The 25,903-nt window shown below is 36.4% G+C and overlaps 1 protein-coding gene across 2 annotated transcripts in view; it reads left to right on the top strand.

Moving 5' to 3' along the window:
• LOC111055928 (zinc finger protein basonuclin-2-like) overlaps window positions 1-25,903 on the top strand; it is a 436,060-nt gene that overhangs the window by 102,997 nt on the left and 307,160 nt on the right. For both annotated transcript variants that reach the window (XM_039435714.1, XM_039435713.1), the window contains one exon: window positions 25,307-25,420. In XM_039435714.1, coding sequence (XP_039291648.1) covers window positions 25,307-25,420 — 114 coding nt within the window. The remainder of the gene's footprint in view (window positions 1-25,306; window positions 25,421-25,903) is intronic.

Below are 25,903 nucleotides of genomic sequence, written 5' to 3'. Positions count from 1 at the left end.
AACATTTTGAGTGGAATAGATTGAGCATGAGAATCTCTACAATTAATGTTCAGTAACATTTTCACCTAAAATTGAAAAATCTGGTGTGGCGCACTCACACAACTTTCCTTGCCGTTATGAAAATTGATCACCTGACGATAGTGTTCCCGCGCATCTCAAGTCTACTATTCAAAGATTTGAGACAGCTGGTGACAGGGCAATAACGCTGGAGACACACATGAGGTCTGAAGAGATATCATAGTGAATGATTTAATAGAATCAACAATGATTTGCAATTGAATAATCACATTTTCTCGAATTTAAAGCTTATTCTCAATTTTAGCTGAAAATGTTAATAATCATTAATTGTAGAGATTTTCATGCTCAATCTACTCCACTTGATTTTTTTCGTTTCAATTGTATCTGAAGCCTGATAATTGGGAATGTATCTGCATTGATGGGGCGAACCTCCTGAAATTTTTACAGATATGGGACTTGTGGCAGTTGATAGAGCTTATCGATGACTATTTTAGGTATGAATTTGATCAAAATCGTTGAAGCAGTTTCCGAGAAAATCACGAAAACCCCTCTTTTTGACAACATTTTCGCCATTTTAGCCGCCATCTTGAATTGCATTTGATCGAAATTGTTCGTGTCGGATCCTTATAGTGAAAGGACCTTAAGTTCCAAATTTCAAGTCATTCCGTTAATTGGAAGATGAGATATCGTGTACACGGACGCACATACACTCACACACACACACACACACACACCACACACACACACACACCACACACACACACACACACACACACACACACACACACACACACACACACATACAGACCAAACTCAAAAACCAGTTTTTTGGACTCAGGGGACCTTGTAACGTATAGAAATTTACAAATTGGGGTACCTTAAATTTTTTCGGAAAGCAATACTTTCCTTACCTATGGTAATAGGGCAAGGAAAGTAAAATAAGCTTGAAATTCGAGAAATGTGATTATCCAATTGCAAACTGTTGGCAACTGTTGATTCTATTAAATCATTCACTATGAAGAGATAGCAGACCTCGTGTGTCTCCAGCGTTATTGCCCTGTCACCAGCTGGCTCAAATCTTTGAATAGTAGACTTGAGATGCGCGGGAACACTAGCGTCAGGTGATCAATTTTCATAACGGCAAGGAAAGTTGTGTGAGTGCGTTACACTAGTTTTTTCCTCTTCTTTTTGCTTCTTTTCTCTCACTAATTGAATTTTTGATTCAGTTCCAGTTCTTCCTTATTTTTCTTCTTCTCCTTCTTTTCGCATTTTTCTCCAACTTCTTATATTTTTGATTGAGTCGCTATTATTGGGAACAATTATTCGATGTTCATTAGCTGTAAAAAGTATAGTGAACTATTAGCTCTACTATCAAGAATTCAATCGGCTCAATTAGGGTAGAAAATGAGTTGATCTCGATCGTCCCAGCCCAGAGCAGGAAGAAGAGTAATTTCCAAGAACGACTATGTTCAATTTAAAAAAGTGATCGGAAATTCAGGTTTCCAACTAAAGTGACTTTGGGAGAGAGTTGGCTTCGAATCTCAGAATCGATGTTATTTTTTTGCTGATACTAGCTCGCCCGGCGAACTTCGTACCGCCAAAAAGTCAATGCATATCATGTCACACCAGACTTTATTCGGTGAATCTTGAAATTTATCTAATGATCAATATTTCCATTTACATCTCAATACGGACTTCTTATGTGCTTAGTCATGCAGCATTTATTATTCCGAAAACATATTCTTCCCAATAAAATTGGTAGTAATATTAATTAGTAGAGTTTTGAATTAAAAAAAAAAAGATGAATGCAATTTAACAACTCTCATCTATGAGGTGAATAATTTTTTTCTAACATTCTCCAGTTTCTCAATGAAATCGATTCAAATTGGTTTTTATTATCATGATTTCAGGGAACAAATATTCATATTATACAACAACGTTGCATCTTCTGCAACCAAACAATCATAAATAAAACTTACAGTTGAACTAAAAAATGAATCATTATAACTAATAGTTGCTATTATATCGTAGCTCCAGAAAATACAACATTATATTTTAAAGAACTTCATGAAAACTCTCCACAAAGGCAAAGCCTGTGTGTGGAAGAGGGTCTTGGCGATGATTGGCTAACGTCGGACTGTCCCCATACTTGCATCTATCACATTCTTGGGTAAAACCAGGTATTAATATCAGAGAAAATTTGAAGCTTAAAGGATTTTAAGTATGAAAGATGTAAACATTAAGAGTTAAATTTGGACTATCATTACACAACAGTTGCTTTATTTATACAATGAATGAATTATCACTTCTATATTTGTCCTCCCAATCTCCTTCAACCAGTCATTAACATTTTTTATAAAAATATATTTGGATTTACCTTCGGTATTACGTAGATTTTCAGGCAGATTTCTATACAGAGTGTGTGCTATATAATAAGTATTAGTAGTGGAATTAGTTTTGACTAGCCTTGGAACTTGGATTCCTATTGTTTCTGACGAACGAGTTCGATAGCTGTGCTCATATTTCCTTAACATATCTTTATGATTTTTGTACATGTATAACAATATATTTCTTACATAAATTTGCCTTATACTTAAAACATTGAATTCTTCAAAAGTTTCATCAGTAGGAATGAATATCGGGGCACCGAGCTTCGCTCGTTATTTTTATTTATTGATAAAAAGTACACAATTCTCTAAAATGATCGTGTTTATATTTCACAGCTGGCATGTCATCTTATGAATTTCGGGGATGCGATATTCTGATTTTTCACATACTCACTCGCTCACTCACTTTTTCACTATCCACAGCTGTTTCAGCAAAGGAGGAATTATCCTTTTAATGTCGTTCAGCGAGTTTTCACAGGGATGAGACCCAGTGCAATAGAATTTCTATTTAAAAAACCTTCTATGTTCCAAATTTCGTGTAAATCGTTAGAGCCGTTTTCGAGATTCGTTAAACATAAATAACCAGATATAAATATACAGAAATTGCTCGCTTAATATAATAGGATAGAGAAGTGATAATTATTTGTATAGGTCTTTCAAGGAACTATTATCTACAGCTGGTACCAATTATCTACACTTAAAATCCAAACTTCCGTTCAGTACACAATTTATCACAGGGTGACGTGTTTATCACAGCTGGTAACTTTAGATGCTAAATCATATTATCACAACATAATCTTGAATCATGATCATCTTTCTGTTCTTCGGTAGCCGCTCGGCCAACAATTTCGAAAACATAGGTCTGTATAATAGATTATAAATAATTATTATCAGCCCCCCTATTAACATTTTTGGCCAGAAACCATCCCCAATATTCACACAACATATTCGCAAAGCTTCATGTCGTTCTGTCAAGTAGTTTTCGAGTCTACAGGAATTTATCCCCTATAGAAGGTAGTGACAAGGCTGAGAATCAGCAACGCTTTTTTCGAAGTTGAGTTGTAACCCTACTGAATCTGTAGGATCAGTCACTTCTCATCATCAACCTTCACATTATAGGCCTACAACTCTAGAACTTTCGAGGGGTCTTGACAAAAATAGAAACTTAATTTTTCTTAAATTTCTTGACAAATCTAGAATTCAACTTGATTTTAAAAAACACTTTTGAGGTGAAAATACACTTACTTTTGTAGTGACGATCGTTTCGACCTGTTGTTGGTCATCATCAGAAAGTGTATTTTCACTTCAAAAGTGTTTTTTAAAATTCAAGTTGAATTTTAACAGTGGAAAAGTATGGATATACAACAGAATCTTGATTTCTCTCCAGTTATTCCATATTACTCTAAATAGTGTATTGAAGTGTTCGTGAATCTTGTCCATGAATAACAGAATTGGAAAGTCTGCACTCAGAAAGTCTTCATTGATACACAGAGATACGGGAAATTTTTATGTATACACATATGACTTTTGTCAACATTATTTAATAATTGGACTCACGAGAAGATCCCTGGATGTCTGTCCGGAAAGGGAGGGTTGTGTTGGGAGACTGGGAAGTGGGATTCCTGAATTCCCAATTATTATGAGATTATTGAGAATAAATTATTAAATAAATAAATAGATAATCCATCTGCAAATTATTAAGACATGCTGACTGGTTGAATTGAACAACTGGATGCAATTCAGCTGGTTAATCAAATGTTATTGCTAATCATGATTGCGTCTTGATACTCTTTTACTGTGGAAGGTGTAAATCGGTCCAGGGATCAAGCTGTGAGTCCAGGACAGTAGCAAAGCTCGTTTTGGTTTTGCTAACAGGAGCTGATCAGAATCAGGGAGAAGGACGAGAACAAAAACAACGAGGGGAACAAGGTTGAAGAAGGAAAGAGAAAAGGGATGAGAGAAGGGTAAAAAAATTGCCAGCAAAACTTAAAGTCTAGCCACGAGCAAAATATAAAAATCTGGTGTGGCGCACTCACACAACTTTCCTTGCTCATTGAACTGTGAGCCTCATTATTAAACGAGAATAATTTGAAGGAATAACATAATGACGATTGGCGGCAACGTATTTGAAACTACGATCAGACTACTGTATATGTGTATATTATATAATTATTGTTTTCAGAGTACATTTTCCTTTGTTTAAATTGTGAAATTCAATGATTTTTTCAAAAGTCGTCAAAACAGCTGTTCTACAGATGAAATATCTCGACTATGTGTTCTTTTTATAAACTGCTCTACCTACCTACCTCATGCACGAGAAGGAGTTTACAAAGTCCATTTCTCAAGGATGGGGTGGACCCCCCATAAGTTTCTCAGGGATTAACTCATGCCAGTTCATATTGCTGATGAATAACTATACAGGGTATGAATTTGAAAAAAATCCGTCGTCATTTTTGAGAAAATCGTGGAAAACATGGTTTTTCAGTAACTTCCATTTTTCTCAAGAATATTATGAAGCTCCTGCAATTTTCCCAGAAATGAGACTCATATCAGTTGATAGGGCTTATAAATAGCTATCCATTGTATGAATTTGAAGAAAATCGTTAGATCCATTTTCGAGAAAACTGTGAAAAACATAGTTTTTTAGTAATCATCCGCCATTTTTTTCCGTCATCTTGAATTGAATCTTATTGAATTTCTTATTGTCGGGTCCTCATGGTATAAGAACCTCAAGTTTAAAATTTCAAGTCAATCGGTTAATTAGGAATGGAGTTATCGTGTTCACAGACATACACACATACACACACACACACTTACACACATACAGACACACAGACCAACGCCCAAAACCATGTTTTTGGACTCAAAGGGACCTTGAAACGTATAGAAAACTTGAAATTGTGGTACCTTATTTTTTTTTGGAAAGCAATACTTTCCTTACCTATGGTAATAGGGCAAGGAAAGTAGCAAGGGGAACAAGGTTGAAGAAAGAAAGAGAATAGTGATGGGAGAAGGGTAGAAAATTTGTCAGCAAAATGTGTCTAGCCGCGAGCAAAATTTAAAAAGAGAGAGGGTAAGAGATTGTGATGGAACGTGAGAAAATAGAAAACTATGGTACTAATGAAGCAGGAAAAGGAGGAGGAGGAGAAGAAGAAGTAGAGAAGAAGAAGAAGAAGAAGAAGAAGAAGAAGAGAAGAAGAAGAAGAAGAAGAAGAAGAAGAAGAAGAAGAAGAAGAAGAAGAAGAAGAAGAAGAAGAAGAAGAAGAAGAAGAAGAAGAAGAAGAAGAAGAAGAAGAAGAAGAAGAAGAAGAAGAAACAGATGGGTAATATTCGGTATTGGCTGTAGTAGCATTGGGCCAGTGTGCCCTATTATTAAGACCTGTAAACCTCTCAAGAGAGATGATAGATAAATCTAGATCATTTTTCGCCCGTGCTTTTTCTACCAACCTTCCGTCAAAACCCAAAAACACCTACCATCATTTTTACGCTTCGGCAAAGTACGCATGACGTGGCAGATGTTCTCTGCATTCCTCACTCACTCTCTCACACACACACTAACCTAGAATACTTCATTCTCCCTCTCCGTCTCTCTCGTTTCACTCAACCACCTGCCTGCCCAAATTAAAAAGCCCCACAATCTTGGACACCCGGCAACAATCATAATCATAATTCATGACAGTAATTACAATTATTGTCGCCCTACACTTCTGCGTAATTGGGGTGTAATTGATTTGGCCACTCAGTGTATAATTCATGAGTGTGGTACAAATTGGTGTGCGTTAATTTATAAGTTGACATATTGCTGATGCAACTGATGTGCAATAGTTATTTGTGCAACTAGTGCGCAAAGTGACAGTTTGCTGCACCGAAAGAAACGTTTACGCCCGAGCCGTAGGCGAGGGCGGAATGGTTTCTTGAGTGCAGCAGAGGAACTTTGCGCACATATTTCACATTAAGTTTTTCCTACAGTTACCATTGAATATGAAAAGTGGGTAATTATGGGTAAAATTGCCTGAAATGCATCAAATGTTTTTCTGTGTAATTTTATTATTGATAAAAACCTTAATCCTAAAATCCTAAAGTCCTCGTTGTCCTTGGTTATAATATATAATGAATAATAATTAGCGCGTTGTGCTTGGTTGCACCTCTGCTCACTATAGCAGCCACAGCAGTCACTGTTACCAACTTCATTTTGATTTTGCTGCACTGTTGCTCCATATAACCTACTAAGTATTTTGCGTTGCCATGTTGCAAATCTGGAGTGCAGAAAAATTTTTCCCGCACTAGAGCGGAAAAGTGATTCTTTGCGTTCTGTAATCAGTGCAGCAATGGCCACTTTTCAACGTAACTGTATGAAAACAAAATTGAAGTGTCGACAGTGAACTATACTAGTGAGCCCCTTGGGTTGGAGAACTCTCTTGAGAACTGTTGTATTGTAATCTTTAGAACCCGCAACTTTCAATTATACAGAGTTAATGAAAATCATGGAAATAGCTAAATATTTCTTTAACAAGAATATTTTGCCAGTAGGTTTCATTGGGGATCCTATACATATAAACAAAAAATTTGGTGTGGCGCACTCACATAACTTTCCTTGCCGTTATGAAAATTGATCACCTGACGCTAGTGTTCCCGCGCATCTCAAGTCTACTATTCAAAGATTTGAGCCAGCTGGTGAGAGGGCAATAACGCTAGAAACACACGAGGTCTGCTATTTCTTCATGGTGAATCATTTGATAGAATCAACAGTTTGCAATTGAATAATCACATTTTTTCGAATTTCAAGCTTATTTGCAATTTGAGGTGGAAATGTTACTAAACATCAATTGTAGAGATTTTCATGCTCAATCTTTTCCATCTCAAATTTTTTGTCTAAATTTCATCTGGAGTCTGATGATTTGGAATCTAAAATCAAACTTTGCATTGATGGGGCGGAGCTCCTGAAATTTTTACAGACATGGGACTTGTGGCAGTTGATAGAGCTCATCGATGACTATTCTAGGTATAAATTTAATGAAAATTGTTGAAACCGTTTTCGAGAAAATCGCGAAAAACCCTGTTTTTGACAACATTTTCACCATTTCAGCCGCCATCTTGAATCGAATTTGATCGAAATTTTTCGTGTCGGATCCTTATAGTGTAAGGACCTTAAGTTCCAAATTTCAAGTCATTCCGTTAATTGGGAGATGAGATAACGTGTAATAACATACACGTGTGATAACACACACACACACACACACACACACACACACACACACACACACACCACACACACACACACACACACACACACACACACACACCACACACACACACACACCTACAGACCAATTCCCAAAAAACACTTTTTTGGACTCAGGGGACCTTGAAACGTATAGAAATTTGGAAATTAGGGTACCTTAATTTTTCTCGGAAAGCAATACTTTCCTTACCTATGGTAATAGGGCAAGGAAAGTAAAAAAGAGAAATGCCAAACCATCGACTTGAATCTTAGACCTCACTTCGCTCGGTCAACCTCACTCCGCTGCTCTCTATTCGAACAATGCATGCAGTCCGAAGTGAATATTGTAGACACTCATCAAGTCTAATAATTATCACTGGTTGTGAATGTGTGTGTACTCAGTTATAAGTTTTTAACTGACCAGTCATTTCATGACCACAGCCACTAATCAGCACACAAACTGAAAAATAACCCAACAATCAATCCAAGCGAATATCATTATCACTTATCATTGTTTATCATCTTTTCCTGTTCATTATTCCTATATAATGTCACGCATCCCAGCTTTGACGGTCATGTGAAGATGTTCTGCTACAGTGAAACAGTCAGCATTGATCCAATGGGCGAACAGTGATGTTATCCATAAGAGACGCTGCCAGTTGTTGAAAGAAATCTCAGCCATGTTAACATGTGAATCGGTAGGCCTAACTAGTATCGCGTTTTTCTCTTAATTAACTGTGACTGAACAGTAACCGGTCACAGTAATTAACGCTAGCTATCATTGGTCGCCATCATACAACCCGTTCCGAGTGGCCGTCAAAGATAACCAGCGTTTAAAATTGAAACAATAAGATTGGTTTCCCCCTCAAATCACTGATGAACACTTGACCGTAGTTGAATTAATCATTTGCTCCTACTGGCTGCACGAGCGTCTTTCAAATTTAACCGCTGTAAAATAACGTCAATTCATTGTCGGCTGACTTGTCCCCGTTAAATGACATCATTAAACTGTGTTATCGGATGGGCACGTTAAATGTCGGTCCCGGTTGAAGTATGACAGTCGTAAGGCCCATTGACGGCTTGAATGATATATTCAGGCGGTGGGACCTTCTCCCCACCAACAAAAGCCATACGAATTTAGTTTTACTTTTGAGTGCGGTTAGATGGATAGATCTCGATCTATCGATATTTCTTGATAGATCTCGGACTATGAAACATGGATCAAATCGATAAAAACATGGATCATGGTTAAAATTGACAGACGTCTGAGTAAGTGGATAGGCTTGTAGGTATGAGCTCATTCCTCTCCAATTTATAAAGTTTAAGTTCTAAAGTGCCAAGGATTCGAATGTCAAGCTCTATTCCTACTTGTTATCGAATTAGAATATTTTTGAATTCCACATCCTTGTATGTGAAATTGCCAGTCTAAAATGTAAACATTTTTAGACTGGAAATTAAATTGTGAAGACCTAATAATATTTCCTACTCATAAGACTCACTTTTCATCTATTAAAATTTGGGGAAGATAGTCTGGGTAGGTCTGTTCCTCCACCCAATCAATTAATTTTTTTAATGAATGAAACATAATTATATGAATCGATTATCCAAATGAATTTATATTTGCAGCACCTTTAGTTCTATTATGGGGGTATGAAAATAACAAATCAATGTATTTATAGAGAATCAATAATGGATATGTATGATGAATAATGAATAATGAATAACTATATAATATATAATGAATAATGTATGATGGTGAATCAATGAATCATTCAAACTTGCAACCCGATACAAAACTTCGAACACTTCGCTGAAAAGAGTGATGTGCTGGAAAGAAAGAAGAGAAAATATGGGAACAATGGTTCCCCATATGATAGGCAGGAGAATGACTGGAACATTATGGAGAGAAAGAGTGTAAGAAACATGGCTGGAGAGAGATGGAAAACAATAATTGAAAAGGGTTGGAACATCAAGAAGGGAAATAGTATGAACACATGGATGAAAAGGGATGGAACATCAAAAAATTTGGAAAGGTTGGAACATCAAGAAGGAAAAAGTGTGAAAAACATGGCTAGAAAAAGATGGAAAAACAAGAAATTTGGAAAGGGTTGGAACATCAAGGAGGAAAATAGTATGAAACACATGGATGGAAAATCAAGAAATTTGGAAAGCTTGAAACATCAAGAAGAGAAAAGCAGTGGAAAACATGGGTAAAGACAAGTTTACTGAAAATGGAATATTATCTTTCTCCGTTCGTGGATTATAATTAACAAATTGTGCTGTATCTTTCCCTTTAACATGTGTACTAAAGGATAGGTACAACACACAGTATTACAAGTAGAAAGATAGTTGCAGACTGGACCGCCGACTTGATCGTCCAAGAATGAGATCAGCAGGCTCGCCTGCATTTTTAATTTGAGCATTTTTATCATATATGTTAGGACGATCCAGTCGGGGGTCCAGACTAAACGTCTGGCTAGAAGGATATGGCGAGCGAAGCGAGCCTGACGGCTAGTAATATAATATAAGATTCCCAGGAATAGCTCTGATTGAAGTAGCAGTACCTAATCAATTTTTCCGCGATAAATGCATTTCAATCTTCAACTTGGTGCCAACCTAACAAAGTCAACTCTACTTATTGCCAACCTGACAAAATTATCAATTTAGTAACCAGTTAACACTGTTTCGAAGAGGTACTCTCTCTAGATTATAGTTCTATATTAACATATATGGTATGGCCTTTTTTCAATTATAATTAAGAGAATAAGAAGAATATACATGCTAAAAGACGAACTTTAAACCCTTAAAAACTACCCTTAGAGTTGAAATATTGCCAAAAGATTTCTTAGTGCGCCTCTAAAAGGCCAACTGAACATACCTACCAACTTTGAACGTTTTTGGTCCGGTAGATTTTTAGTTCTGCGAGTGAGTGATCAGTCAGTGAATGAGTGAGTGCCATTTCGATTTTGTATGTATAGATAAATCAATTGATATAATATAGAGTTGAAAAAAGTTTGATCTTGTACAAGATGGCCGACAAAGCCTATAAAAACAAGACTTGTCGTGACCACACTACAGTCACTGTAGGTTGAATGAGTAGATGATGTAAGAGGGGTATTCATCGTGCTGTGGGGGTGGATAAATGGTTGAGGGGATAGAAGTGTCCAAGTTGACTTGTTTGCCCAGACTACAGCTCACAACTGACATTTCAACCTGGATGACATGAGCCAATATTTGACGAAAACTTTCAACCCTTTATGAGAGTTTGGCACTCAATATTATCCCTAGCATTATACATGTATACACTTATCATACCGGGCTCTTTGTAATACAGTCGATGTTTATAGGACTCAATATATAGATGCTCCATCGTAACTATAATATTGTAGTCGATGTTTATAGAATAGTGAGTGACTCTCCTTTTCATACTGTGTTTTATCAAACTGTCGAAGTTCAACATTTATTTTAGGAGATAGTGAGAGCTGTTGACTTTTGCTTTCTTGTTTTTGTAAACAAAATGGCAGACAACGTTGTCTTGAGAAAATGAAGAGACATGAGTGTCGTTTTCATTCTTGAAAATTTGTCCATAACTGAAATTAAACGATAACAGTGTGATAGTGTCAAGCATAGAGCTTTTCCCAATAAGGTTTCTTTGCAAGAATAGTATATAGGTATACAAGGTGAGTGAAAAGTCCGAGAACGGCTTAATATCTCATACACAAAGGTAATTTGACGGTGGGTGTGATTGGGGATCCTACTCAAATTGAAAATACTACTCTACTTTTACTTTAAAAACTTGGTACGCCATCTTGGATCAGCCATTTTGAATTTGAACTTCATTTTTTTCAAATAGGAAGGTGGTCATGCAATACTTAGACCAGTTATAGAATAGACACGCTGGGAAGTCTAGCCTCTGAAGCAAACATCTACTGCCATATCACCATATCGTGACGTCAGCATCGAATAGAAAACTTTTCTGCAGAGTTTGTCTACATTGTTTTCTATCTGATGCTGACGTCACGATTTGGAGATATGGCAGTAGATGTTGGCTTCGTCGACTTTCAGTATGAATATACAATGGGCCGTGTCTATTCTATAACTGGTCTAAGATGCAATACATGATTTCAATTAAGGAATTTCAACACAAAATGAATGACGAAAGCCGCACATTGATATCTCAAGCTGTTTCGAAGATATTCACATAATCGATAGCACTTATCAATTTCTGATTTGCATGGTATTGATTCATAATGTGAATATCTTCCAAACGGTTCAAGATGTCAATGTGCGGTTTTCGCCATTCCTTTTGTCTTGAAATTCCGTATTGAAATCTTATAATTCATATAAAAAAACAAAGTTGCATTCACAATGGCGGATCCAAAGTCAAAGTAGAGTAGAATTTTCAATTTGAGTAGGATCCCCAATCACATCCACTGTCAAATTACCTTAGTGTATGAGATATTAAGCCGTTCTCGGACTTTCCACCCACCCTGTATACTATCCTTGGTTTCTTTGATGCAAAATGAATTCATTTTCTATGCCTTCCTCTCCATTCCATTGAGTAAATAAAAATGTTTTCGAAAATATCTGATTTAGGCTAGTACTAACGAAACTCAACCTTTCAGTGACCAATATTGTTGATCAGAGATCGAGAATTAAATAGTAAAGCTGCGTTTACACCAAAGTTATCAACAGAATGTTAATTTCTCCGTCCTCATAGATTCTATTAGATTGTATCATAGAGAAACGATAGCATAAGTAGATATCCCATGGTATATGGCGTTTATGTCGCAACTTTTACTGTTATTCCAAGCCGATAGTCCACGTAGTTCTTTCCCATGCAGCTGTGTCTCTGAAATTGTGCCGTTCATACACTCTCACCCCAACAAAACAGTAAAAATTTACAATAATCGACAGTAATCGGCGTGAGATAACATTAGAAGTTGCGACATAAATTCCCTATACCATGGGATATCTACTTACGCTGTTTCTCTATGCTAATATGTTTGTCATAATACAGTAGTGATTTGCTTGAAGCTTCCTTAGGATATTGGTGTGAATTTGGATTTCGCTCCTTCAGTCGTGGAACGAAATGACGTCACTCAAGATTGAACATAACTTATCATACACATGATGAACATATGTTCATTTTACTCGGTAGGAGAGTTTTTAGCTGGGTGTACTACTGATGTGACATTTTGAAGTTGATCCCTTTTCTTATAATATAAACGTATCGACTTTTAATTATCTGAACTTACTGATTGATTGATTGATTGATTGAGTACTTTATTTATGTAGATTACAATATATACTGGCTTATACACTTATATACAATAGCTTACAATACAGCAAAATTATAGATGAATTTACATAATATAGACTAAGAAAATAATTATTGAACTGTATATGATATGAAAAAGCAGTTTGTAATATAATAACTATAGATAATAATCATATTGTTATGCATGTAGGCTACATAAATTGGCGGAGCTTTGGACATATCAATGTCCATTCTTCGGAAAGAATATTAAAAATATCTTCCCCACTAACTCTCTACCAAAGAAACTCTCTACTCTCACTGATAAGTGACTGAATGTTTTATAATAGAGAAACAATAGCGTAAGTAGATATCCCATGGTATAGGGAATTTATGTCGCAACTTTTGCTGTTATCTCAAGCCGATTAATGTCAGTTTTTACTGTTTTGTGGAGGTGATAGTGTATGAACGGCACAATATGAGAGACTACCGGCGTCACACAGCTGCATGGGAGAAAACTATGTGAACTACTATCGGCTTGGGATAACAGTAAAAATTGCGACATGAATTTCCTATACCATGGGATATCTACTAACGCAATTGTTTCTCTATGGTTTTATGTAGTCTACAGTGTGTGATTGCGTTAATTTCATTGTATTTTGTACTTTCATTTGTTATGTGACTTTGTCAATGCTCTTGAGCGGGACCACAATAAATTATTCTTGATTCTTGATTCTTGTTTGTCAAGTTCCGTTCAATCTAATAGAATCTATAAAGACGGAAAAATAAACATTTTGTTAATAACTTTGGTGTAAACACAGCTTTAGACTGAAGCCTGTTTTGATACTATATCATAGCATTTTCCATTACTTTGATTATGTGCTTATCGCTTATTTAATTAATGGATGAACAAACATATATAGTTACGTACAGAATTATGCTCTGCTCCGCAAACGAACTTTACGCGAGCAGTTCGCAGGATGATCGCAGGTCGCACAAGAACAGAACGCGAACAGATCGCGAACTTGTAAAGTAAGGATACTATAGGCTACTCCTTCGAATAAAAATCCTCTTCTAAAAAGGTCCTGTTGAAAAAATTACAAAACTGAAATTTTCTGCATGAATGGATCAAAAACTGGATAAGATTAATGAAAAAATGGGACTATATTTCTATTTTATAAAAAAATGGGAATATTCTATTAATTATCCAATATTTATCAGGGAATAAATAGGTCTACCAACTTGAAGAGTTAAAGATTGTTTAGAAGTGAGTTGTTGATCTATACATCTCTATCTAAACCCTCTATTCCTTCACTTAGAAGACTTCCCTTGGCTTCACAAGATGACCTCAGTTATAGTGAGGTCCACGTTATAACGGCAGTGGAGAAAGATAGGAGACAACGTTGCCAAACCTCTGTCTCGTCAATACCTTCTATTGACGTTAGCTGATACAGGCTTATTAATGTATAATATTAACTGTTCATTCTCGTTTAAAATAATCAATTAAGCTATAATTTATATTTCTCAATAATTTCATAATCAATTCACATAATTAGGATGAAATATTTTGTTAATTGATTATTAATTCTACATTGTTGGAAGAAAATCTGGCAACAAAGCAAAGCGAGGAAGAGATGGCGCTATCCTCTTTGTTGAGTGATAGACAAGGATAGCAATACCATTGATAGCATGGACCACACTATAGTTATGTTGTAAGAGACATATATTATTGAAATATGATAGCGCTCTACTATGATAATATTCTCAAGTTATTACTGCTGGTAATCTGTCCAATATCTTAGTCACCAAAAAAGTCTAAAGACTCTTGTTAGAATGAGAAGGAATGATAGAGAAGAAGAAAAGGTGGTTGAGCAGGAAGAGTCGAGAAGAAGAAGAAGGAGGAGGAGGAGGAGGAGGAGGAGAAGAAAAAGAAGAAGAAGAAGAAGAAGGAGAACAGAAAAAGACGTAGAAGAAGGAGGAGGAGGAGAAGATGAAGAAGAAGGAGCAGGAGGAGGAGGAGCACGAGAAGAAGAAAGATGAGGTGAGGAAGAAGCGGAAGAAGTTGGAGGAGAAGAAGAAGAAGAAGAAGAAGAAGAAGAAAGAAGAAGAAGAAGAAGAAGAAGAAGAAGAATAAGAAGGACAAGAAGAACAGAAGAAGACGTAGAAGAAGGAGGAGGAGGAGGAGGAGAAGAAGAAGAAGAAGAAGAAGAAGAAGAAGAAGAAGAAGAAGAAGAAGAAGAAGAAGAAGAAGAAGAAGAAGAAGAAGAAGAAGAAGAAGAAGAAGAAGAAGAAGAAGAAGAAGAAGAAGAAGAAGAATAAGAAGGACAAGAAGAACAGAAGAAGACGTAGAAGAAGGAGGAGGAGGAGGAGGAGGAGGAGGAGGAGGAGAAGAAGAAGAAGAAGAAGAAGAAGAAGAAGAAGAAGCAGCAGCAGCAGGAGGAGGAGCAAGAGAAGAAAAACGATGAGGAGAGGAAGAAGTTGGAGGAGAAAAATGAGAAAAAGAAGAAGAAGGGAAAGAAGAGCAGAAGAAGACGTAGAAGAAGGAGAAGGAGAAGAAGAAGAAGAAGGAGAAGGAAAAGAAGAAGGAGAAGAAAAGTGGAAGAATACAACGAAGAAGATTGAGGAGGTGGCGGTGTGCGAGAAGAAGAACGAAGATTAGGAGAAGAAGAAGTAGGAGGAGAAGAATGAGAAAAAGAATAAGGAGGAGAAGATGAAGAAGGAGAACATGATGATGGAGATGAAGATGCAGAATACGAGGAACAATATAATTGAGAATGCAAAAGTAGAAAGAGATAACTAAATAGGAATAATAGAGAAAATAATGATGGAGGGATTGTATAAGAAGGAAGGAAATCGAAGTCCGAATAAAGAATTGAGAGAGGAATAAGGATAAATGAGATCAGAAAAAGGGAGGCAAAACAGAAGATGTAAGTGAAAATTACCCACAATGAGAGGAGAGTAAGCCGTAGGAGGGGGTGGAGGAGGAGATGGAAGAGGATGAGGAGGAGGAGATCGAAGACGATGAGAAGGAGGTGGAGGAGTAGGTGGAGGTGGAGATAAGCAGGTGGAGGTGAAGGAGGATGATGAGGAGGTGGAGGAGGAGGTGGTGATAAGGAGGAGGTGGAGGAGGAGGTGGTGATAAGGAGGAAGAGGTAGAGGAGGATGATGTGGTGGTGGAGGAGGAGGTGGAGATAAGGAGGCGGATGAGAATGATAAGGAGTAGGGTTTATCAAGCTACTGTACGATGGAGAATGCCCAGCTATAGTGGGGTCCACGTTATAATGGCAGTGTTTGATTAGCAATAGTATTGCTATCCTTGTCTATCATTCAACAAAGCGGATTGCGCTATCTCTCTCTCTCGCTTTGCTCTGTTGCCATATCGCCTTCTGAAAATGTACAATCTATGGGTTTAATATTTAAAGAAAAAAGAAAAATATTTATAAGTCTTTTAATAATTCTATTTTTATTTGTAACATATATATAAAAATGAATGTATATTTGTTTGTTTGTTTGTTTGTTCCCTATAGACTCGAAAACTACTTGACAGAACTGCATGAAACTTTGGGAATATGTTGTGTGAATATTGGGGATGGTTTCTGACCAGAAATTTCAATAGGGGGTTCATAATAATTATCTATTAATTCATTTTACAAACCTATGTTTTCGAAATTTTCGGCCGAGCTGCTACCGAAGAACGGAAAGGTGATCATGATTCAAGATCATATTGTGATAATATGATTTAGCATCTAAATTTACCAGCTGTAATAAACATGTCACCCTGTGATAAAATGTGTACTAGTATTTTATTTTTTTTTTAAACATCTTTATTGCCCATAAAAACAAAATACAAAATAAAAAACTTACAAAAGAAATATTCTAGATTATATTAATATATTATGCTATTTTACAAATAAATTAAAATTACATGGCACCACCCAGCAAGGGCAAAACCCTGACCGCTGAGTGAGAGTATCAGCTGTTAGACAATATAAAAATTTATTTACTAATAATCAAAGCTACAAAAAATCGAAGTTAACAATAAATTACTAGTCTAGTAATTATAATATTTGACTGATGTCGAAGAAAAATTTTTGTATCACCCTGTATTAAAACGGTAGTTTGTCTATCTATTGACAATCAACAACTGTGAAAACATTAAATTCATCTTTGAAACACTGATTTAATGTGATTCAACTATTCATTTTTCTAATTCAACACTTTACTAATAGATATTACTATCAATTGATTGAGAAAAATATGTATTCGGAATAATAAATGCTGCATGACTAAGCACATAGGGAGTCCGTATTGAGATGTTAATGAAAATATTAATTGTCAGATAAATTTCATGATTCACCAAATAAATAGATGGAATTAAATAGAGAATGCATTTTTTCAAATGCTAATTATTATTTAACGAAAATCCCAAATAAATGCTGCAAATCACCCCGAAGACCTCTGCCGTTGTGGCTTCGTATAAAATGAGCGCTGCTATCCAGAGATTGTCAGTTTGGTTTAAGGGTAAGCATTCCTGACTGGTAATTGGGAGGTTCGATTCCCGGGCTGGCAACTAATATTTGGATAGTAGTTCTCATCGAATTTCCATCTAGCTGTTAACCCTGTTGTCAATGTCTGCAGTAGCAGAGGTCTTCGGGGTGATTTGCAGCATTTATTTGGGATTTTCGTTAAATAATAATATTATCACCAAATAAAGTCAAATGAGACCTATTCTAGAACATGGTAGGCCATAGTGGAGTAGGTCAATTTCCAGACAGAAAAAACTAAACAAGTAGAGGACACATTATAAGATTTTTTTGAAACTAACTATTGTATGTAATATTGTAATTTATCTAATATTTTGTGTAATAATTGATGTTGTAGTTTTAGTTTTTGGGAGATACATTGACTTTTGGCGGTACGAAGTTCGCTGGGTAAGCTAGTAATTGATAATTATACAACAAAAGTGTTTCATCTCATTATTATGAAATTATTGAAAAATATAATTTCTTGCTCAATAAAAAATAATTGATCATTTTAAACGAGAATGAACAGTTAATATTTTACAACAATAAAGCTGTATCAGATAGCGTCTATAGAAGGCATAGACTGAGGATCGGCAACGCTGTTCTGCTATCTTTCTCCACTACCACTACAACGTGGACCTCACTATGGCTACGATTGTGATAGCATAGACAGTGGGGATGACAGTAGACAGTAGACAGTAAACAGTGTATTGACGAGAGACAGTAGATTGTTTATGTGTTGTATTGGTGTGCATGTGTGTGTGTATGTTTATGTAATGTCGGCTCTAATACACATTCTCATGTGAGTCTGGCGAACATCAAACTAACTTTAAATCCTTATCCTCCGCATCCATTTCCACCTCCACCTCTTCCTCTTCTTCTTATTCTTCTTCTTCTTTTTCGGCTTCTTCTTCTCATCCGCCTCCTCCTCCTCCTCCTCCTCCTACTCCTCCTCCTTCTTTTTCTTCTCCTCATCTTTACCACCTCCTTCTCCTGCTGCTGCTGCTGCTCCTCCTCCTTTTTTCCCTTCTTCTTTCTGTTTATCTTCTCCTCTCTCTTCTCCTTCTTCAAATAGAGCAGACAACTCCATCCTTCATGAATAGTTTGACGTTGAGGGATTGTCTAGTGTTTGAAGTCTGCTAAAAATAGAAACAAAGATTCAAATTGTCACTCTCGGTTGCATGAAAGACTGTAGAATAATTATTATTTTAACCGTGATTAAATCGTACTTAATCACTGTAAAATTGTCCACGGAATAATGTCTAAGCAAACAAAACCTTGGTAATAATTTTATTCTTGGACATACAATATGATGAAATACATATCAATCTACTAGCAGGTAACCCGTACTTCGCAAGGGTCTTTCTTTAAACTTAACGTAATGAAATCTAGAAGAATTCAAAACAGGCCTATAAGAATCCTCGGTCGATTAAGAATTTATATGCTGCATTTCAAGTAAATCAGTATGACCACCTTTCAATTAAAAAAACAAGTTGGATTCAAAATATTAAAATTCTCGACTGACTGTACAGTGAGTGAGTCATTATATCAGGGCTCGAATAATTTTGAAATTTTAATTAAATAAAAATGGAAGAATATAAATTATCTATGTTAATAACAACACCTTCATTCAAAGACATATTAACTGCATGCGTTTTCTTATTGCCGATACAGCATTGATGAAACTGTAGACGTTTATTTAGCACTTGGTTTCAGAAATTGTTCTAGCTGACTAGAACAATGACTAAAAAATGACTAAAAAATGTTACTTGGTCTTGATTTAAAGAACAGAGTCTCTTCTTTTGAATGAGTTAAATGAATTTTGTAAAAATATAATCGTGAAGTAAGATACGTTTGTTGCAAAAAATCAAGAAATCTACGATATTTTCCCCATCATCACCGTCTCGACAGTTTTTCGATAATAAACACACATAAAAGATGGATTTAAGGCAACGTAGCTTATTGAACATGTAATTCTCTTCCAATCGCACCAATCGACCAATCGCAAGTTTCTATCATGTACCTTACTCGTTTTAGAGACGCTTGAATTGGTGAAATCGCAGAAAAAATGAGAAAATGAAAATAGTAATTAATTTTTTATTAAAAATTAATAATCCATGCCACGTGTAGGCCTAAACAATAGCATCAGGAAAACGAAGTTTCAAAACTATGTTTTTCAGGTAGAAAGCAATATAGAAACAGATGTTCCTTTTTTAATTTCGACCATATGATTTGGTGATTTTTTAATGAAATCGAATGTACCATTAATGAATTTTAAACATTAATTCTGAAAAATCTAGAAGGAACATTGAAATTTGGGCTTCCAGGTGCACGAGATTGATATTTTTAGAATCTGTATGCAAAATTTGGAGATCTAAATCATTCCCGTTTTACCGGTATGCAATCCACAAGTTGACATGTTTTGATGCGAACAAACGAACACACGAACAATCACAACCCTACTCTCTCTTATTATATAGATGAATATATATCAAAGAAATTTGATTTCGGATTGCGGTTTGAATCAATGGTCGCGCTGATAAGTTAGGAATCATGTTCCTGGTACTCCCGTTGGAAGGGTGACCGTTTAAGCCAACTCTTCTGAATATGATTCATGAGTGATCAAATCGCTTCCCGGGAACATTGTATTAATTCGAATGATTAGTTGAATTGACTCAACAATATAATGTCGAATAGTGTTTTTCCTGTTTCTTCCATTTGAAACTATTGCGAGTATCATGTTTTGTCCAGTCAAATGGTCGTTTTTCAGGAAACAACTTCCCCGAAAGAATTTTTCTCGACGGTTCTAAATGTATTTTGGGGCGCTGGATTAGAATCTGAAATTTGCTGACACGCCAGAGGGTGGCTTCACCCGAAAACCCTCAAAAACCCCTTAAATCTCGGACTTTTTTTAATTTTTTCATTTAATCTTGAAAACTTCAAGTTTTTGGAAAAAAATCATTCCTGACAAAATTGAAGATAATAAAATTTCCAATGAAGTGAAGGGTCGCGCAGGATTCTACCATTCTTGGTTCCGGAGCTACGAATTTTCAAAAAAGGGGTATTTTTTAAGAGGTTTTCAAAATGATGCAAACCTACCACTTCTACCCTATACAATTTGGATATTCTACTAGTATAGATAAGAAGGAGTATTTTTCAAGGGATTTTCAAAATTATGCAAACCTACCAATTCTACCCTATACAACTTGGATATTTTACTTGTATTGATAAAAAAAACCACACATCACGTGAAAGGACAATTAATTCTGAACAGGATTCCTTAGGAATTTTCGAATTTAGTAGTGTTGGAGGGGGAATACACCCAAAAACAGAAAATCATGTCCTACAGCCAAAATACAAATTTTTCATTATAATACCTTTTCATGGCCTTTGTAACGAGAACATACTTTTCCTACAGTTATGTTGAAAAGTGGCCATTGCTGCACTGATTACAGAACGCAAAGAGTCACTTTTCCGCTCTAGTGCGGGAAAAATTTTTCTGCACTCCAGATTTGCAACATGGCAACGCAAAATACTTAGTAGGTTATATGGAGCAACAGTGCAGCAAAATCAAAATGAAGTTGGTAACAGTGACTGCTGTGGCTGCTATAGTGAGCAGAGGTGCAACCAAGCACAACGCGCTAATTATTATTCATTAGATATTATAAACAAGGACAGCCGACAGCCACCACATTCAGCCACCACTGATCAATAATAAAATTACACAGAAAAACATTTGATGCATTTCAGGCAATTTTACCCATAATTACCCACTTTTCATATTCAATGGTAACTGTAGGAAAAACTTAATGTGAAATACGTGCGCAAAGTTCCTCTGCTGCACTCAAGAAACCAAGTAAACGTTTCTTTCGGTGCAGCAAACTGTCACTTTGCGCACTAGTTGCACAAATAACTATATCTTGACTGAAATCATCTCACGAGGGTTATTTTCTATGAGAATCACCCGTTAGAAACATTCAATTCCATTATTTCCTTGTGGGGGGTACGTCGTAAGGATACGTCAAGGATCAACACTTATAACTTGACAGAATGATCAGAGCTCCTCGTACTACAGCTCATTCTTCTCAGCTCGTCAAGGCGGTTCAAAATCATGTATCATAACTGGAATTTGTTGAAAAAATGAAAAAATTCCTCATTTAGTCTATTTTAGCCCATATTTGAATACACAGAAAAATTGCTGATTTCTTTATTCAAAACTATGTATCCCGGTAACCCGTGATGATAAAAAATGGTACTTGGTCTTGATTTAAAGAGCAGAGTCTCCTCTTTTGAGTGAGGTAAATGAATTTTGTAAAAATATAATCGTGAAGTAAGATACGTTTGTTGCAAAAAATCAAGAAATCTACGATATTTTCCCCGTCTTCACAGTCTCGACAGTTTTTCGATAATAAACACACATAAAAGATGGATTTAAGGCAACGTAGCTTATTGAACATGTAATTCTCTTTCATTTGAGACCAATCGCAAGTTTCTATCATGTACCTTACTCTTTTTAGAGACTCTTGAATTGGTGAAATCGCAGAAAAAATGAGAAAATGAAAATAGTAATTTTCTCAATTTGCTGTAAATTTGAACGGTATTAAAATCGGTAGAACGATTTATGGTAGCAATTAATTGAAAAAAAAATGATTATTTTTATTTTTTCTGCGATTTTTTGGCAGTGTGGAAAAATAAGAGAGCAACGTTGCCAACCCTCTGTCTAGTCAATGCCTTCTTGGTGATAGCTGATACAGGTTTATTCAATTTGATATTAATTATTCATCTTCGTTTGAAAGAATCAATTATATTTTATTAAGCAATGAATTATATTTTTCAATAATTTCCTAATGAATTTCCATAATTAAGATAAAATATTCTGTGAATTAATTATCAATTCTACATTGTTGAAAGCCGATCTGGCAGTGTGAGGGAGATAGCGCTATCCGCTTTGTTGAATGAAAGACAAGGATAGCAATAGCATTGCTAATCAAACACTGCCATTATGACGTGAACCTCACTATAGCTGGGCATTCTCCATCGTTTCATACAGTAGCTGATAAACCCTACTCCTTATCCTTCTCATCCGCCTCCTTATCACCACCTCCTCCTCCACCACCACATCATCCTCCTCCACCTCTTCCTCCTTACATATAAAAAAAAGGGAGCTTCACAAGGTAGAGTACACTGGAAGGTGAAGATTTAGAGAAAATTACAGTAAATAGAAAGAAGAAAATAGAGTCTGAGAGAAGGATGAAGAATAAAAAAGAAAGGGATAAATATCGGGTAGAGCTGTGATTTCATTTGTGAGTACCACTTTAAGAGAATTCAGAGCATTACGGAGAGCGTAATACAAGTACTAAGGACAATAAAGATTAGTGGAGATACTCAAACAACTACTTTTCTCTCTTCTTTATCTTCTTCTTCTCCTCCCACTCCTCCTCCTCCTCCTCCTCTCTTCTCTTTTTCATCAAAGTGGCCATTGCTGCACTGATTACAGAACGCAAAGAATCACTTTTCCGCTCTAGTGCGGGAAAAATTTTTCTGCACTCCAGATTTGCAACATGGCAACGCAAAATACTTAGTAGGTTATATGGAGCAACAGTGCAGCAAAATCCAAATGAAGTTGGTAACAGTGACTGCTGTGGCTGCTATAGTGAGCAGAGGTGCAACCAAGCACAACGCGCTAATTATTATTCATTATATATTATAACCAAGGACAACGAGGACTTTAGGATTTTAGGATTAAGGTTTTTATCAATAATAAAATTACACAGAAAAACATTTGATGGATTTCAGGCAATTTCACCCATAATTACCCACTTTTCATATTCAATGGTAACTGTAGGAAAAACTTAATGTGAAATACGTGCGCAAAGTTCCTCTGCTGCACTCAAGAAACCATTCCGCCCTCGCCTACGGCTCGGGCGTAAACGTTTCTTTCGGTGCAGCAAACTGACACTTTGCGCACTAGTTGCACAAATAACTATTTTCATTTTATTCACCTGATATGCGTTTTATCCGTTATTCCTATTCTCTTTTCCCTCTTCATCATGTCTTCTTCCCTCCTCTTTCATTCTCTGCACTTTCTTGCACCTCTTATCCTCCTCGCCACCTTTAGATTTCAGCCTCTCTCACATCAGTCACTGACTTTCTATACTTTTTGTGTCTTCCTTTCCCGTCTCCTACCTCTTTCTCCTTTCTCTTCCTCTTTCTCCCTCTTTCTTCTTCTTCACCTTCTTCATCTTCATCTTCATCTTCATCTTCATCTTCTTCTTCTTCTTCTTCTTCTTCTTCTTCTTCTTCTTCTCTTCTTCTTCTTCTTCTTCTTCTTCTTCTTCTTCTTCTTCTTCTTCTTCTTCTTCTTCTTCTTCTTCTTCTTCTTCTTCTTCTTCTTCTTCTTCTTCTTCTTCTTCTTCTTCTTCTTCTTCTTCTTCTTCTTCTTCTTCTTCTTCTTCTTCTCTTCCTCGTTTTCCTCCTCCTGCTTCTTCTTCACTATCTTCTTCTTCATCTTTTCCTTCTTCGTTGATGACCTTCCATGGAATAAAGAGGTACCACTGCTTTTCATTAGGCATCTCCCCCCCCGCCCAATAATCATTGTTTGTCGCATCCTCCAAGAGGCAAACAAAAAATCGGAATTGTTCTGCTACGATACAAAGTACATTAAAATGTAATCTGTGATAGCTACTACTGTTTCTACACATATATATAGCAGTCAAACAAAAACTCAGTTTTTACACTCCCCATCTGCAAGAATAACGAACTACTATTTTCTCTGGTAACATTGATAACCCATTTTTTTGACAGGCTTGATGTACATAGAATTGTTTCTTGTTCCTGGTTAGACCAGGTCGCGGAGAAAGTTTACAAAATCTTTCAGAAACATCAATAACGTTTTTGATCGGAGCTACTTGATTTGTAAGTGAAAAAAAATAATTCCATATTACACGTTTCCTAACTAGGAATAATAAATATACCCTATTTATTCATTGGATAGATTGAACAATACATTAGTTCGCATCTAGGGCCGAAAATGAGACTTTTCCGGCTCGAAATCGGTTTTCAAGTCCGAGGCCGTAGGCCTCGGACTAGAAAATATTGAAAGCCGGAAAAACATTTTTGCCCGTGGTGCGAACGCTATTTTTCGCCACACACAAGAATAAACAATAATATATATATTATATATATGAGAATAGTTGTTTACTAAGCACTTCCAAAAGCAGAACTGGAAGGTGATAGCTCTAGCAAATCTGAGGTTATCTGAATATCAGGATATTGTCCAAGTATTTATATTTTTTATTCAGATTTGTCTAAATAACCTAAAAGATGATGTTCAACTATGTGGGAGGTTGAGTTTGAAACTATTCTATTCTTTCAAATGACAATAAGATGATATTATTATAAATGTTTTAATTATTGAATAATGAACACAAATAATGAAACGTTTTTTGATCACCTTTCTTAGTTCCATGTTAGCGGCAAAACAGGCTATTGCCCAAAAGTCTTCAATTTCCTAATTTTTTGTCTTATATTGTTAACTTTAGAGTAAATGAATATTATTTCTTCATAATTCCAACTTACTCCATGGCACTACAGCACATCCAGGGCTGGAAAGGGTACTCTTTCCGGCCTAGGCCGGAAAGAAACCTGTTCTATCGTCAGACGAGAGTCGTCTGCAAATAATGTCTTTCAGATCTACGTAGGGACTGGAAAACAGCTGCTTTCTGTGCAGTGTGGCGAAAATAATTTTTACCGCAGTATTGACACGTTTTCTTTCCGCTGTGTGAACACGGCCAAAAGAAATAATGGTATTAAATGTTGTGTATTCTCGCTTTCTGATGTGTTTGTAGGATCTAGTTTGGTGTGTTTTGTGTTTTGCTCATGGTGATCGGTTGTGTTTCAGTGGGCTTCGGTGGCCTCGTGGTACTTCAGACCGGACGGAGCAACGGGAGGGAATCTCAGTAGTTCGACACCCACCCCGGGCCAGGCGCTACCACTACCGCCATCTATTTGCACGGTATGTAACTAACTCTTATTCATCCAAAAAGTATGTAGTAGAGATAATTTGGGATATTGAAGCCACTTTTTTGCTTGAGATCCCCCTCCCCCCTCTCCCCCCTCGTCCATCCCTCCTCCCCTTCCCCCCGCCTGTAGGGCGGGGGTGTTCTAAAAATAGATTTCCCCCTCCCCCTGTCCAGTGGAGGTGAGGGGGAGTGAGTGAGAGGGAGATATATCTTTCTCTCTCTTTCTAAAAATAGATTTCCCCTTCCCCCTGTCCAGTGGAGGTGAGGGGGAGTGAGTGAGAGGGAGATATCTCTCTCTCTCTCCAGGTGAGGGAAAAAAAATTTCCCTTTTAGGAGGAAAAATTCCCTCTCTGTCTACTGTCAAATTGAAGTGAATTCATATTTCTACATCTAATGCTATGGTGACAGATTGAGGTGAATTCTAAAGATGTGGGGGAAAAAATCTCTTGAGAGGGAAAAATTCCTTTGGTGACAAA

Source organism: Nilaparvata lugens, chromosome 9 (genome assembly GCF_014356525.2).
Source record: "Nilaparvata lugens isolate BPH chromosome 9, ASM1435652v1, whole genome shotgun sequence".
Lineage (NCBI taxonomy): Eukaryota > Metazoa > Arthropoda > Insecta > Hemiptera > Delphacidae > Nilaparvata > Nilaparvata lugens.
The sequence above is the reverse complement of the archived record's forward strand: the minus strand, read 5'-3'. Positions and strand labels throughout refer to the sequence as shown.